The sequence below is a fragment of the Lissotriton helveticus genome, chromosome 9 (assembly GCF_964261635.1).
Source record: "Lissotriton helveticus chromosome 9, aLisHel1.1, whole genome shotgun sequence".
Taxonomy (NCBI): Eukaryota; Metazoa; Chordata; class Amphibia; order Caudata; family Salamandridae; genus Lissotriton; species Lissotriton helveticus.
In genome coordinates this window covers 570,055,806-570,071,891 of record NC_136070.1, presented here as the reverse complement: position 1 = coordinate 570,071,891, position 16,086 = coordinate 570,055,806, and the positions used below count along the sequence as shown (strand labels likewise).

General features: G+C 48.3%; 1 protein-coding gene across 1 annotated transcript in view; it reads right to left on the bottom strand.

The window, feature by feature from the left end:
• NXF1 (nuclear RNA export factor 1) overlaps nucleotides 1-16,086 on the bottom strand; it is a 497,551-nt gene that overhangs the window by 175,448 nt on the left and 306,017 nt on the right. The window contains exon 15 of the mRNA XM_078660502.1: nucleotides 340-404. Within this exon, the coding sequence (XP_078516628.1) occupies nucleotides 340-404 (65 nt within the window). The remainder of the gene's footprint in view (nucleotides 1-339; nucleotides 405-16,086) is intronic.

Sequence of the window (16,086 nt, the reverse complement as noted above, 5' to 3'; positions counted from 1 at the left end):
GGATGTAGGAGAAAGTAAGAAGTGGGAACTGGAGGCAGGAGACTAGTCACAGCAGTGCAACAGAATGAGAAGTGGATTCAAAGGAGAGATCCAATAACCTCCTCTTGGAGCAGAAAAATGAGACAAGGTGAAGGGTTTCTGTGGCATTCTAGATAAACAGACTAGATTACAGTGGAGAGTGAGAAGCAACGAACAGGGGTTAAAATCAGTTTAAACACATATCAATACACTGAGCTTGGGGTCACGCTCTGTAATTTTCGGTTCTCAGAAACCTACCCACCTCACTCCCAACCCACATCGGTATGAAGGAGTTTAAGACACAAGGACATTGTCACTTACTGTGATCCTTCTCATTCTTCACATTTCGGCTGTGTTTGAAGTAGGCATACAGGGTACTCCTTACACTGGAAAAAAACTCAAAGGTCAAAAAGGCACGCCCTTTCTTCCTTTCATCAACCCGCCCTGCCCCCCCCCCCCGCCCCTTCCAGAAACCAGGCCCTCCCATGAAGGACAATGCTGTTCTCTCCCTGGAAAGACAAAGGAGCTATAAAATCTCTATATTCATAATCACTGCACCAAAAAGTAGTCATGTGAACAAACACACACAAGGAAAAGTTACTTACTTGTATTCCTTTTTCTGCATCACACATATCCCGCCACTGAAGTCATAAACATAGAATATTTTCATGCATTTGCGTGGATCCCAGAACACCTTTTCATCAATTATTTAAAGTCAATCTTTAGATGTAGGTAGCCACCTCAAAATCCATAAAATTAGCGTTACCTCCATTAAAAAACCTGACAGGCCTGCTTTTACAGAATTTTTCTGAACCATAAAATGGCATTTGCAATGTAATAGGCCTAGCATTTTCTTTTCTTTTTTTTTTTTTTTTTTAAGAGTTAGAGCTATTGGCGTTGTAAATGACTATGTCTTTGACCTATTGTAGGAAGCTCGCTCTCTATATAGTTTACCAAAGTGAGGTATAGTGTGCACAGAGTCCAGTGGAACCCCAAAGGTAGCCAGAGGTCAAGTTAGATAGCACCTTACTCTCTATTTGTGGAAGTGGGGTCGAGCAGTAAGGCTGTATCAGAGAACAGTGTTAAGTATTTGTTGTACACACTCATCAGCAAATGAATTCACACACTCAGACTGACCTTCAGACCAATTGTTTTTCTATAAAAAATATTCTTTTAGTTATTTTATTTCCTAGAACCAAGCAAGCCTGGCACAGGTAAGTGATAAATACTTTGCAGTAAATATACAGTTTTTAATACGGTTTGGATTGTAATGTTATATGTACTTTGTTTTGACTTATAGGATTGTTTCAGAGAAATGCAATGCTTTGTAAATACAGTGACTTGAATGGGTTTTACAATAAAATACAAGGTAAGTTACTTTTTAGATTACTTTTCTTACTCAGAGTAGTAAGTATGCCTGGATACTACGCTGGGACATTTCCTGCAAACAAGTAAAATCATTTTTGTTAAATAGCACAATTTTAAAGAATTTCGTTAGGTTTTCAAACTCCACACTTAGAAACTTTCTCAATGTTATCCTATGGAGGAAAGGAAAATGCAACTTAACCAGTATGCATCTGTTCTTGGCATGTAGAGCTGCAGAGTCACCTGCTATGCATAGATTGCAGTCTGGTGTTGGGCCCGGATGTTTGCACTTTGTTTTTGTTCGAAGAATTCTTTCCAGTCACGAGGTAGGAGACTCCTCCTTTCGGTGATGCGCATGGGTATTGACTCCAATGTTAGATTTTTTCCCGCAGAGGGTGAGACTGGAGTAAGTAAGAGTAGAATAGAGATGTCCATGTGTAGTTATCTAAGTAAGATAGTACTGGAGCAGATACAGGTAACCGGGGAGGTGGGAGGGCGCATGTGACTCTACATGCCAAGAACAGATGCATACGGAGTAAGTAGCATTTTCCGTTCAAGGCATGTGAGCTGTAGATCACATGCTATGCATCGACTATACAGCAGCAATCTCCCAAAGTGGTGGCTAACCTGTAGCGGTTGCAGTAGTTTAAAATAGTGTACGTAAAACTGCCTGGCCCACATAAGCTTGTTGTCTGGCTAACCCATCTACACAATAGTGTTTTGTGAATGTGTGTGGTATAGACCAAAAGCCATAGAAGGCTCCACTTTGCGAGTAGAATACCCTCTAGGGGGAATTGGTAAAGTTCTTTTAGCTTTTGCAGAACATATCTGAATACATTTAACTATCCATCGTGCAATACATGATTTAGAAATGGGATTGCCGTTGTGTGGTGAAGCAAAAGCCACAAACAGTTTTTAGTGTTGCGAAAGGATTTTGTTCTTTGTATGTTATACATCAATGCTCTTTGTACATCTAAAGTGTGTAGAGCACGTTCTGCCACAGAATCTGGTTGAGGAAAGAACACAGGCACATCAATAGATTGGTTGATGTGGAAGGCAGAAACTACTTTAGGTAAGAATTTAAGATTAGTACGAAGAACCACTTTATTTAGGTGTACTTGTTAAAATAGTTCTTCTATCGTTAATGCCAATAGCTCACTCACTCTACTGAGAGATGTGATCGCAATGACGAAGGAAAGGAAAGGAAAATGCTACTTACCAGAATGCATCTGTTCTTGGCATGAGGAAATGCAGAGTTGTACACTATGCATAGATCGCCATCTGGTGTTGGACTCGGATGCTTGCACTTTGTTGATGTTTTGGAAGAGTCTTTTGTAGTCACGAGATAGGTGACTCCTCCCTTGGACAATAGTGAGCAAGGGCATCAACTTCATCCTCAGATTGTTTTTCGCCATGATGGGAAATGATGGAGTCAGTAAGAAGTAAGATGGCCATGTGAATGTATCTAGTTAAGATAATACTGGAACAGGTACAGGTTCTGGAGAGGCGGGTGGGTGTGTACAACTCTGCAGCTCTACATGCCAAGAACAGAGGCATACTGGTAAGTAGCATTTTCCGTTCGAGGCATATGGGCTGCTGAGTGTACACTATGCATAGACTGTACAGCAGTGTCTCTCCTAGCATTGGTCACCTGTATCTGGTGCAGTAGTTTGAAAAAGTGTTTTAAGGACAGCCTGGCCTACAGAAGCTTGTTGCTTAGCCTGCATGTCAACTTAATAGTGTTTGGTGAAGGTGTGTGGTGTAGACAATGTTGCTGCTTTAAAAATGTCATCTAAGGGAATATTTCCAAAGAATGCCATGGAAGTCCCTAGTTTGATTGTTGAATGCGCCCTAGGGGGAATTGTTAATGTGCGTTTAGACTTTTGGTAGCATATTTGAATACATTTTACTATCCACCTTGCGATCCCAGCTTTGGAGATGGGGTTACCCTTATGAGTTGGGGAGAAGGCTACTAACAGTTGTTTTGTCTTTCGAAAGGGCTTAGTCCTGTCAATGTAATAAAGGAGGGCTCTTTTGACATCAAGTGTGTGAAGAGCTCTCTCTGCCACAGTCTGGGTTTTGGAAAAACACCAGTAACAACTGATTGGTTAAGATGAAAAGCAGAGATGACTTTGGGAAGGAATTTTGGATTTGTTCTGAGAACCACTATTACGATGCATTTGTAAGAATGGTTCTTGTATGGTTAAAGCATGGATCTCACTTACCCTTCTGAGAGATGTAATTGTGACAAGGAAAGCAACTTTCCATGTGAGGAACTGAAGTTCACATTTATGCACAGGTTCAAATGGGGGGGGACCCATGAACCTTGTAAGTACACTGTTTAAATTCCACACCAGAGAGGGTGGCAGTCTGGGAGGAATTATTATTTTAAGGACCTCCATAAAGGCTTTAATTGCAGGTAATCTAAATAATGACAAGTGTTGTCTGTTTTGTAAATAAGCAGCAAGTGCTGCTAGATGTAGTATTATGGAAGAATATGCCAGATTACATATTTGTAAGTGTAGTAAATAGCAATCAATCAATCATTACATTTGTAAAGCGCGCTACACACCCGTGAGGGTCTCAAGGCGCTGGTGTGGGGGGTGGGGGGGTGCTGCTACTGATCGAAAAGCCAGGTCTTGAGAAGTTCCCTGAAGGCCAGCAGGTCCTGGGTCTGTCGTAGGCCGGTAGGGAGAGTGTTCCAAGTCTTGGCGGCGAGGTAGGAGAAGGATCTGCTGCCGGCGGTGGTTTTCCGGATGCGTGGAACTGTGACAAGGGCGAGGTTGGCAGAGCGGAGGCTGCGGGTGGGGGTGTAGAAGCGGAGTCGGTCGTTGAGGTATGCTCGTCCGGCCTTGTGTAGGGCTTTGTGTGCGTGGATGAGTAGTTTGAAGGTGATCCTCTTGTTGACGGGGAGCCAGTGCAGGCTTCTCAGGTGGGGTGTGAGGTGGCTGCGTCAGGGGACGTCGAGGATCAGTCGTGCCGAGGCGTCTGGATGCGTTGCAGCCGTCTCAGGAGCTTGGTTGTTGTTCCTGCGTAGAGGGTGTTCCCGTAGTCCAGTCTGCTGGTGACGAGAGCCTGGGTGACGGTTCTTCTCGTGTCAGAGGGGATCCATTTGAAGATCCTGCGGAGCATTCGGAGGGTGTTGAAGCAGGAAGCGGAGACGGCGTTGACCTGCTTGGTCATGGTGAGGGCGGAGTCTAGGATGACCCCTAGGTTGCGTGCGTGGTTGGTGGGTTATGGGGCTATTCCTAGCGATGTTGGCCACCAGGAGTCGTCCCAGGCTGAGGGGGTTGAGCCGAGGATGAGGACCTCCGTCTTGTCTGAATTCAGCTTCAGCCTGCTGTCCTTCATCCATTCGGCGACGGCCTTCATTCCTCTGTGGAGGTTGGCTTTGGCACGCACACAAGGCCCTCTACAAACTAGGACCCGAATGCCTCAACACTCGACTGTCCTTCTACACACCCACCCGCCAACTAAGATCGTCCAATCAAGCCCTCGCCGCAGTCCCACGCATCCGAAAATCCACCATGGGTGGCAGATCCTTCTCCTTCCTGGCGGCCAAGACCTGGAACTCAGTCCCCACTCACCTCTGCCTTACTCAAAACCACATCTCCTTCAGAAAAGAACTTAAAACCTGGCTATTCGACAAAAAATGAACCCCCTTCCCCAAGCGCCTTGAGACCCTCTGGGTGAGTAGTGCGCTATATAAATTCCCGAACTTGAACTTGGAGGTCTTCGGTGAGGGAGATGATCAGCTGGGCATCGTCTGCGGAGGAGATGATGTTGAGGCTATGTTGTCGTGCGACGTGGGCGAGTGGTGCCATGTAGATATTGAACAGCGTCGGGCTGAGGGATGATCCCTGAGGAACGCCGCAGATGATCTCGGTGGTCTTGGAGCGGAAGGGTGGGAGGCGGACGCTCTGGGTTCTGCCAGAGAGGAAGGATGTGGTCCAGGCCAGGGCCTTCTCTTGGATTCAGGCGTCATGGAGGCGTGCTGTTAGGGTGCGGTGGCATACCGTGTCGAAGGCTGCTGATAGATCCAGAAGGATGAGGGCGGCTATTTCTCCTTTGTCCATAAGGATTCTGATGTCGTCGGTGGCGGCGATGAGGGCGGTCTCGGTGCTGTGGTTGTTGCGGAAGCCGGACTGGGATGGGTCCAGGATATTGTTGTCTTCGGGGTAGCGGGTCAGCTGCTTGTTGACGATCTTCTCCGTAACTTTCGCCGGGAAAGGGAGCAGGGAGATGGGCCGGAAGTTCTTGAGGTCGTTGGGGTCCGCCTTGGGTTTCTTCAGTAGGGCGTTGATCTTGGCGTGCTTCCAGCTCTCTGGGAAGGTTGCTGTCTCGAAGGAGATGTTGATTGTTTTCCGGAGGTGGGGGGCAATGGCTGTGCTGGCTTTGTTGAAGACGTGGCGAGGGCATGGGTCAGATGGGGACCCAGAGTGGATGGAGTTCATGGTCTTGACGGGGTCTTCGTCGCTGACGTTGGACCAGGTGGTCAGGCGGCTGGTGCGGGTGTTGGGTGCAGGAGTGGTGGTCTCGGCGGTGGAGGTGGGGGTGGTGGTGTTGAAGCTGTCGTGGATGTCGCTGAAGCTGTCGTGGGTGTTGGTGATCTTGCGGTGAAAGAAGGTGGCCAGTGAGTCGCACAGGTCTTGTGATGGTGGAATGTCGATGGTGTTGGAGCTGGGGTTGGCGAGTCCTTTCACGATGTTGAAGAGCTGTTTGCTGTTGTGTGCGTGGTTGTCTAGGCGGTCCTCTTGGCGGTCCTGATGAGTTGGTGGTGTCTGCGGGTGGCGTTCTTGTGGGCTGTGTGGCTGGCTGGTGTTCGGTCATGGAGCCAGCTCTTCTTCAGCTTCCGACAGGTGCGCTTGGAGGTCCGGAGGTCTTCGGTGAACCAGGCGGCTTTCTTGTTGGTGTGATTGGCGGCCGTCTTGAGTGGGGCGAGGGTGTTGGCACAGTCGTTGATCCACTGTTTGAGGTTGATGGCGGCGGTGTCGGGGTCGGTGGGTGGTCCCAGGGCGAGGGCGGTGGTCAGTTTGTCCTCGGTGACCTTGCCCCAGCAGCGGCGTGGCATCTGTTGGGTGCGGTGGTGTGTTTCCTTAAGGTGAAGTGGACGCATCTGTGGTCTGTCCAGTGGCGTTCGGTGGTGTGGTCTAAGGAGACGTGGGGACTTGCGGAGAAGATGGGGTCCAGTGTGTGTCTAGCGGTGTGGGTGGGTGTCGTCACGAGCTGTTTGAGTCCGAGGTTGTCGATCAGGGCGGTGGAGCTGGCGTTGTCGATGTTCTCGAGGTGGAACAAATTATGTACTGGATTCAAGCATCCAGTGGATCAATGTTATTGCAGTAGATGACAAATCTTTTCCATTTTGCTGCATAGCAAGCTCTAGTAGTAGGGCGTCTGGCTTCTTTAACGATGTTCATACAGTCCAGTGGAAGGTTAAAATAACCAAACTCTAGGACTTCAGGAGCCAGATCGCTAGATTCAGTTGACCTGTATCGGGGTGCCTTATCTCTACATGGTTTTGCATTAGCAATGTTGGGGAGAGGTGTAGTTTTTGATGTGGAACTATTGAGAGTTCCAGCAATGTTGTGAAGCACGGTTGGCGTGCCCATGTGGGAGCCACCAAGATCATTTTGAGAGACTGTTTCCTGAGCTTGCGTACTACTAGAGGAATCAGTGGGAGTGGCGGAACAGCGTACGTAAATCTGCCTGACCAGTTCATTGTGTGGAAACCTGGCGGCGAAGGTTGGGCATTTTGCATTTGCGTGTGTGGCAAACAGATCACTCCGGTTGACCCCACGTTTGGAAAAATGGTTGAAGAACTTGGGGATGAAGTTCCCATTTGTGTATCTGCTATGCCTGTCGACTTAGCGGATCGGCAATCTGATTGTGAACTCCTGGAAGATGTTCTGCTAGAAGGTATATGTTTTGTGGAATGGCCCATCTCCAAATGTTTTGTGCGAGCTGGGACAGCTGCAAAGAATGTGTGCCTCCTTGTTTTTGAATGTAATACACGCCTGTCATGGTGTCCGTCCGGACTTGGACAGTCTTGTGCTGTAGATGTACTTGGACTTACTTGAATGCTAGAAAAATTGCTTGTAATTCTAGGCGACTGATGTGGAGCACTTTTTGTCGAGTGGTCCATTTGCCTTGAATTGTGTGGTTTAGGAGATGGGCTCCCCAGCCAGTGAGTGATGCGTCTGCTGTTTGTGGAACCGGCTCTAGGAACAGCCGCCCTTTAGACAGGTTTTGTGTGTTCCACCACTGCAGAGAGCGAAGTGTGCGGCTGTCCACCAACACCAGATCTGTAAGTTGTCCTTGAGCCTAGTTCCACTAACGTGCTAGGCATTCCTGTAAGGGGCACATCTGTAGTCTTGCATGAGGTACGATAAAAATGCAAGAGGCCATCATTCCTATGAGCTGCATGAATACTCTTGCTGGGAGGGAATGCTGCGGATGAAATCTGATGCTTAGTGTTTGCATACTGGCTATCCTGGCTGAATTGGGATATGCCAGAGCTCTGGAGGAGTCTACTGTGGCCCCTAGAGGCTGATGTATGTGGGAGGGCTGAAGAATGGGCTTGGGGTAGTTTAGTGTGAATCTCAAGTTGTGTAGCAGCTGGATGGTTTGATAAGTCTGATGAACACACTGTGAGAAAGTGGCTCTATATATACTGGACCAAAGTAAGGTACAGTGTGTATAGAGTACACCACCCCCAGAGGTATAACAGAGGTTAAAGCCAGGTGTGACCTTACTCTCTAAAGTGGTAGCTTGGTCGAGCAGTAAGGCAGTACCAGAGTACAGTGCAAAGCATTTGTTGTACACAGTCAGCAAAAGGTTTCACACACTCAAGGACTGAACTCCAGGCCATTTGTTTTTACATCAAAAGATATAGTAGTTTTATTTTTAGAACCAACAGGTATCAAAATATACTTTTCTTAATATGAGTGACCTCAGATGTGTACTTTGCAGAAAGGCAATAAACATTGTAAACACAATCGGTACAGGGGTTGCAGTAGGCAACACAATTTAACATTGAGCTCATTGGGTTTTTCTACATAAATGCAGTTGATTACTTTATAGATTACTTTTGTAATCCCAGGACTGGATACTAGATTCAGTTTTGGGGTCGGAGCTGAAAACAGTTTAGTATAATCGTTTTGGTTATTGCAATGATTTTTAAGGAATAAAAAGGTATTTTAAAAGTTGCCACTTCGAAACTTTTTTGTGAAAAAATAGCAATGTAATCCGATGGAAGGAAATTCAAGTCACAGGCAAAGTATGTTCTCGTTAGTTTTGTAATCCAGGACTGGACTCCTAGGTTCAGTACTGGGGTCTCTACCCAAGACAAGTAAATATTTACGTTTTAACAGTTGGTACGATTTTTAAGGAATATTTGCAATATTCAAAGGTAGACAGAAGAAATTTCAGAGAAAAACAGTCAATGGTTTCCTATGGAAGAAAATTCAAGTTATGGGTAAGTATAGTTCAAATTACTTTTGCAGGTCAGCACTGGGCTGAAAGGTACAGTACTGACTCCTCTCCTGATCCCAGGTGAGTATTTCCAAATTCGTTACCCGGCAGATTTTATAGGAATATTTTAAGAGTTTCAAAACTTCACACTTTGGAGATTTTTCGAGTCAAACGAGTCGATGTTATCCTATGGCAGGAAAGTGAGTTATCGGTTTCCAGGTGAGTACTCAGCTGTTGAAGTTAAGGTTCTGGGCATAGACTCAGTGGTCCCCCAGGGTCAGGTAGGTACAGTTGGTACCCCCACAGGGGCAGCCGGTTGCAGAGGTAGTTAGGCTCAATGTTATCCAAAGAGGGGCAGGGGGCCTTCGGTTGGTGGCTGCTGACTACCAGGCCACGCGGCTGTGGGAGCTGGGCTCCTGGTCACTTGCTCAGGGCAAATGGGGAAGTAGGATAGGACTTCGGGTGCACGGCCAGAGGCACTCGGGCGGCTGGGTGCAGGGTGTTTTTGAGCCGTCGGGCGCTCAATGTTATTCAATGGGAATGGTAAAAAGGGAGCAAAGGCTGCAGGCTCAGGGACGGTGAATCTTCAGATGCGACCACCACTTCGAGAGGTAGGTTGGGATCTTGGAGAAGAGGTAGGTACCCCAAAGGAAGGCACAGGGAGTCGCAGGGCGCCGGGTGCAGGGGTGTCTTTGGGCGTCAGGAAATCTTTCCCTCGGCTGGTCGCGGTTGGAGGGGTCCCCGATTCTGAGGCTGCGGGCGTCGTCTGGTTCGTTGAGGAGGGTCTTTGGGCACTGGACTTCTGGTCCCAGTCGCCGGGGGGACGTCCTCGTGGTCTTGGATCACTCGGGCACGGGCCGGGATTGCCGTGTGCAGAGTGGGTTGATTTTCAGCTTCTTGGCTGGCACCAGGGGTATGGTTGTTGAGCAGAGCCTCTATTTAGGGGAGTCCCAGACTTTAAGAGGGTCAAGGCAGGCAGGTCCTTCGGTTGTCCAAAGGTTGCTGTCCGCAGGGGTCGCCGGGTTTAGGCAGGAGCAGGTTCCAGGATCGACAGGCCGGTGGGGCTGGGGCCAAGTCAGTTGGTGTTGTCCTGTTAGCAGCTGCACGGCGGGTCTTCTTCTTCTTGATCTTCTTTCTTCTTTTCTTATCAGGATCTGAGGAGGGAAGGTTCAGGGAGCTCCTAAATACTGAATTTAGGGGCATTACAGGTAAGGCAAGGGCAGGGACTAATAGGTCCCTGTCCTGGGGTGGGTACAACCCCTAGCCTGCTCCTCTACTGTGGGAGGGGGGCTTGAGCCTAGCTGTGATTGGGCAGGGCTCCCCATCTTCAAGATGGCCTGAGCCCGGTGTCGTGCTTCACCTCGCCTCTCCCACCTGAGGGGTGGGGTTGGCACAGGCTGGCACCCCCCTGTAGGAAGGTAGATCCCTGACTATGGTTGCCCCCAACTTTTTGCCTGGTGTTTTGCTGGTTTTCTGACTTAGTTGACCTGGGGCCCTGCTATTCAGGACCCCAGGCCCACTGCTCTCTCTGTTAAAATGGATTCCATGTACCTTAGGTACATATCTAATTGGATACTGAGTCACCTTATCAGTCCCTGTACAGTGTACCTTAGGTACCCAGGGCATAGGTGTACCCAGGGCCTACCAGGGGCTGCAGCATGTATTATGCCACCCCTGGCTGGCCATCCAAATCTGACACAACTGGCTGCACGACAGCTGGGGCAAGGTGGTGTAATCACCCTTTGCTTTAGATATAGTATACCTATATCTAACCCTAAAATGGACACATGTATTCCTATCAGTCACTCCTATGGCAGGCCTTAACAATCCTGAAGGCAGAGTGCTTGGAATAATGTGAAATGGTGCTCTGGCATGAGCTGAGCCCGTTTGCAGCTTGCGGAACCAAGTCCTAATAGCTGTTCCATGATAACGCATACCATATACTCTTAAGTGCATTATAATCCTCGCGGTTATATGCCAACTCTGGTATCGCTTTATCAAAACATGTCAAGTAAGGTGTCATACGAATTGGAATACTAACCCCTCGCCAATTCTGGCGACGGGGTTAGCATTCCACCCTTCTAGAGGGACACGACATGTATGTAACCTGTAACCCCGGTTAAAGTCAGACATAACCTCAGCTCCACAAGATGGATGCTGCCACCGAGACACAAGTCTGCCCTCCTGCTGCTGGGAGTCCTCCCAGCACAGGAGGCAAGGACAAAGGGTTTCCTGCCAGGGGCGGTGCCAGCACCGTCCCAGACAGGATTTTGTGTATCCTAGGTAGGCAGGGCTTTAGAGGAAGGTGACTGCAAGTGGCACCCCGGTGCTCACTGTGCATAGGCCGGCTTGAACCACTCCAGCCCCTGATCTGGGGAAAGCCCGCCAAAGGAGAGGGGTGTAACCACCCCCCTCCTAGTCCCACCCATAGGGCAGGACTTAGTCGCGTGCCAGCCCCTTTTTGCAGGATAAAGGTAGGAACTGGCCCCCTTCCAAATCAGATCAATCTTTGAATCCTGAACCGACTTTCTACGAGAGGAACTCAAGACTCTTCCTAAGATTTCTCCGTTGTGACTAAGGAGTAGTCACCCTGCAGCAGCAGGCACCAACCAAGCATCGCGGTCTGCTGTAAGTCTCTCCTCCGGATCAAGACTGCCCAGCACGACGAGAACCGGCTTCCCTGGCACCTCTGACCTCAACCTGCATCATCAGCCCAGCTGTGATCCGTGGGTGTGACGAGACCTCGAGGGACCGGCCATCTTTGAAGACTGCACGACGCTTGTCCAGCACTACCACCGAGTGACCCTCGACTGAGTGCTTTGGGGTAAGAGAAGCCCCGACCCTGAGCAGCTCCAGCACCGAAGTTCAGCCCCCTTGCATCCACGAGATCTGCGTGGGGCCCTTCTGCTCTTTGCTGCTCACCGCGTTGTCCAGGTCACTTGCCCGTTGGCTAGTAGCCCTCTTACGACGCCTCACGACGACAACCAACGCTGGTCTGGTTGCTCCAGACTAGCCCTTGCTCCCCTCCAAAAGAGGAGCACCCTGGACCCTCCTGGTCCACTCCAGACTCCATTTTAAGTCCACCGCGTGGGCTTACATTTGCCAAGACTTGTTGCCCCAATCCTGGGTCCAGCGACGTCGACAGCAGATACCTTCGTGGGACAGCTCGCACCTCCATCCTGGTCGCCGACAACGCCTCCTGGTCCGAGAGACTGCAGAGCCCAGCAGCGCCCACTCACCTGGTCGAGGTGACTTCGTCCGGTGCCATCCTGGTGCCCACCTAAATCACTGGCTAGTGATTCAGAACTTGGTCCCCTCTGCTTACAGGTCTTCTTCTTCCCTGATCCAGGCTTGGATCACCACGAACTTCTTCACTGGCCGCCTGCCAGCAACTTCTTTCTTCAGGCTCCTGGTTCTTCAACGAGGGTTTCCGACGCAACTTGAACCCTATGCAGCCGCAGCCCCTGGGCTAGGTAAACTGAGTACTCCGGTGCTCCAGCATAGTCCAACACCCTAAGTGTTCGGATCCACTCTTGTTTTCGACCCACCTAGTCGGGTTCGCCCGAGAACAGTAACTTTGTGATTGCTAGTAATCATAGACTTGTTCCCGCATTACGCGTGAGAGTTTCCACTCTGCACACGGCGTCCCTAGGCCTCCTGCTTCTAATCCAAGGGTTCAGCATTGTAGGCCTAGCGTTTCTACAGTCTCGAAAAGTAGTACTTACCTGCTAGCAACTTCGCATTCCACTTCTTGTGTATATGGTTTTTCGTGCCCCTCGGGCATTTGTGTAAATTGTGCGACTTAAAGTATTTTCGTAAGAGTTTTGTTGTGTGCTTAGCTCCCTGACTCATAAAGAGTTCAGGGTAGTCCTGTTATAAATAAATATCTGTTTATTTTCATAACAACTTGTGTGGTGTCCTTTCACTTGGTGTTCAAGGGGTAATGTGATGGTAAAACAGCTGGCTTAACACGCCCTCTAGAGTCTTAGCCTTAGACTGCTCGTATCCATGCTACTAGGATAGCTGGTCTATAAGGTTGACTTACAACCAATCATCAATAGGGGTTGTTTGGACTGATACAAAGTGCTCACTAGAATAGTAAACATTATATATCAGGCCAACTTCTCACACCCCCCCTTCCTGAAGTAGGGTTTCCCACCAGTCTTCCTGCCAGAGTGGGGGTTAGAACTGGTGGGGGCCAGTTGCTGAGTACAGCAAATGGTCTGGAGTAGCTCACTGAGGCGGCATGCCTTTGAAGCTTCCCCCTGCCCATCCTGGGGGAGGAGACCTAGCACCTCGCCCAGGATGTGCATTGTTGCAGGCCCAGGAGAGCGGGGGGCTCTCCACCCAGGGGCCAGCAACATGTCTGCTGTGTGGCAGCCTCTGCAGCCACTCAGACCAGACGTGGATTGTAGGTTAGGTTTTCAGGGGGCATCTCTAAGATGCCCTCTGGTGCATTTCACATTAAATCCTACACTGGCATCAGTACGGGTTTAATGTGCTGAGAAGTTTGATATCAAACGTGTCAGTCTTCGGTGTAGCCATTATGGTGCTGTGGAGTTTGTAATGACAACCTCCCAGCACCATATACTCCTAATGGCAGCACTGCACTTACAATGCCCAAGAATGGACTTGGGCACTGTAGGGGTACAGGGCTCATGCACCTGTACCCTCACCAGTGGCATAGTGCACCCAGCTGGAGGGGTAGCTGATCTAGGCCAGGGCAGTGGGTTGTAGGCGTGGGACACAGGGATGTGTGCCATGTTGTCTCTTCACTTTAGTCTGCAGCAAAATAGGCAGCCTGCAAAGGTATATGTGTTTGTGTAAAGGTACAGGGCCTCTCATGGTGGCACAATAAGTGCTGCAGCCCTTAGAGGTCTTCCCTGGTCACAGTGCCCTGGGTACCAGTGGTACCATTCACCAGTGGCTGACCTGTGGCCAGAGATGCCAATTGGGTTAATTTTGGGGAACAAACACAGGCCCTGGGAACGTGATTGGCAGGGACCCAGGGCACACCAAGAAAATGTGCATCAGTATTCTGGCAAAAAGTGTGTGTGGGGGGTGGCGGGGTGTTACTGCAATAGAAACCTACTTTCCTACATGAACCAGCCAGGGAACCCACCACAGGCTGATCGTTTTTCAGGGGGCATCTCTAAGATACCCTCCGAGTGCATTGTATAATAAATCCAACACTGGCTTCAGTGTGGGTTTATTATGCTGAGATGTTTGCTACCAAAATTCTCACAATTCATACACCCCTCACCAACACTTACCAATCCCTTTAGGTCTAGTCTGTAAAACCCTCAGCTCAACCCTGGGTAGCTTTGGCAATTGAGCAGCAAAGTTTACACAGAGGAACACGTGTTAAGCATTTAAACAGAAGCAAAACAATTGAATAAGAAATCAACGCACTCGAGAAATCAGACACTAATTTGATAAAAATATACTATTTTCATAAGATTTTAAACACTAGAACAAAAGGAAAATGCTACTTACCAGTATGCATCTGTTCTTGGCATGTAGAGCTGCAGATTTCTACACTTTGCATTAGATCGCCACCTGGTGTTGGGCACGGATGATTGCATGTTGTTGTCGTCTTGGAAGAAGTCTTTGTAGTCACGAGATAGTTGACTTCTCCCTTGGACGATAGTGCGCATGGGCTTCAGCTCTATCCTTAGATTGTTTTTTGCCATGATGGGAAATGATGGAGTTAGTAGAAAGAAAGAAGGGATGTCCATGCGTGTATATCTAATTAAGATAAAAACTGGAACAGATGCAGGCCCCCCGGGAGGCGGGAGGGCGTGTAGAAATCTGCAGCTCTACATGCCAAAAACAGATGCATACTGGTAAGTAGCATTTTCCGTTCGAGGCATATGAGCTGCTGATTCTACACTTTGCATCGATTGTGCAGCAGTGTCTCCCCTAGCGGTGGTCACCTGTATCCGTTGCAGTAGATTGAAAGAGTTTTGAGGACAGCTTGGCCTACTGCAGCTTGCTGCTTGGCTTGCACATCAACACAATAGTGTTTAGTGAAGGTGTGTGTTGTAGACCATATTGCTGCCTTGCAGATGTCTTCTAGGGGAATGTTCCCCAAGAAAGCCATGGAGGCTCCTAGTTTGCGTGTGGAGTGCGCTCTAGGAGGAACTGTTAATGTGCGTTTTGCCTTGTGATAGCATATTTGTATACATTTAACAATCCACCTTGCAATTCCTGATTTAGAAACTGGGTTGCCTTTATGTGGTGGAGAGAAAGCTACAAACAGTTGCTTTGTTTTGCGAAAGGATTTGGTACTATCAATGTAATAGAGAAGAGTTTTTTTTGACATCTTGTGTGTGTAGAGCTCTCTCTGCTACAGAGTCTGGGTTTTGAAAAACACTGGTAACTCTACAGATTGGTTTAGATGAAAAGGAGTAATTACTTTAGGAAGGAATTTAGGATTAGTTCCTAGAACCACTTTGTTACGGTGTAATTGTAAGAATGGTTCTTGTATAGTGAAAGCTGGAATCTCACTAACTCTTCTAAGAGAGGGAATAGCAATGAGGAAAGCCGTTTTCCATGTGAGAAATTGCAGTTCACATTTGTGTAAAGGTTCAAAGGGGGGTCCCATGATCCTGGTAAGAACAATGTTTAGGTTCCACACTTGAGAAGGTGGTAACCTAGGAGGAATAATTATTTTTAATCCTTCCATAAAAGCTTTTATTGCTGGTACTCTAAACGACGACAGATGTTGTCTGTTTTGTAGATATGCCGCGATGACAGCAAGATGTAAGCGTATAGATGAATATGCTAGATTACATCTCTGTAAATGGAGAAGGTTACAGATAATATTTTGGATGGAAGCATCTAAAGGATCAATTTGATTATTAGCGCAGTAAATGGCAAATCTTTTCCATTTAGCAGCATAGCAAGCTCTAGTAGTAGGTCTTCTGGTTTCTTTAATGATATTCATACAGTCTGGTGGCAGGTTAAGGTAACCAAACTCTAAGAGCCATATCGCCAGATTCAGTTGGTTTGGGTCTGGATGTCTGATGTCTCCATGGTTCTGCGTTAGCATGGATGGGGTCAGACGTAGTTTTTGGTGTGGAACTAGGGATTGTTCTAGTAGTGTTGTAAACCACGGTTGGCGTGCCCATGTGGGAGCTATTAAAATGAGTTTGAGCGACTGTTGTCGTAGCTTGCGCACTATTAGTGGTAGTGGCGGAAAAGCGTACACAAATCTGCCTGACCAGTTCA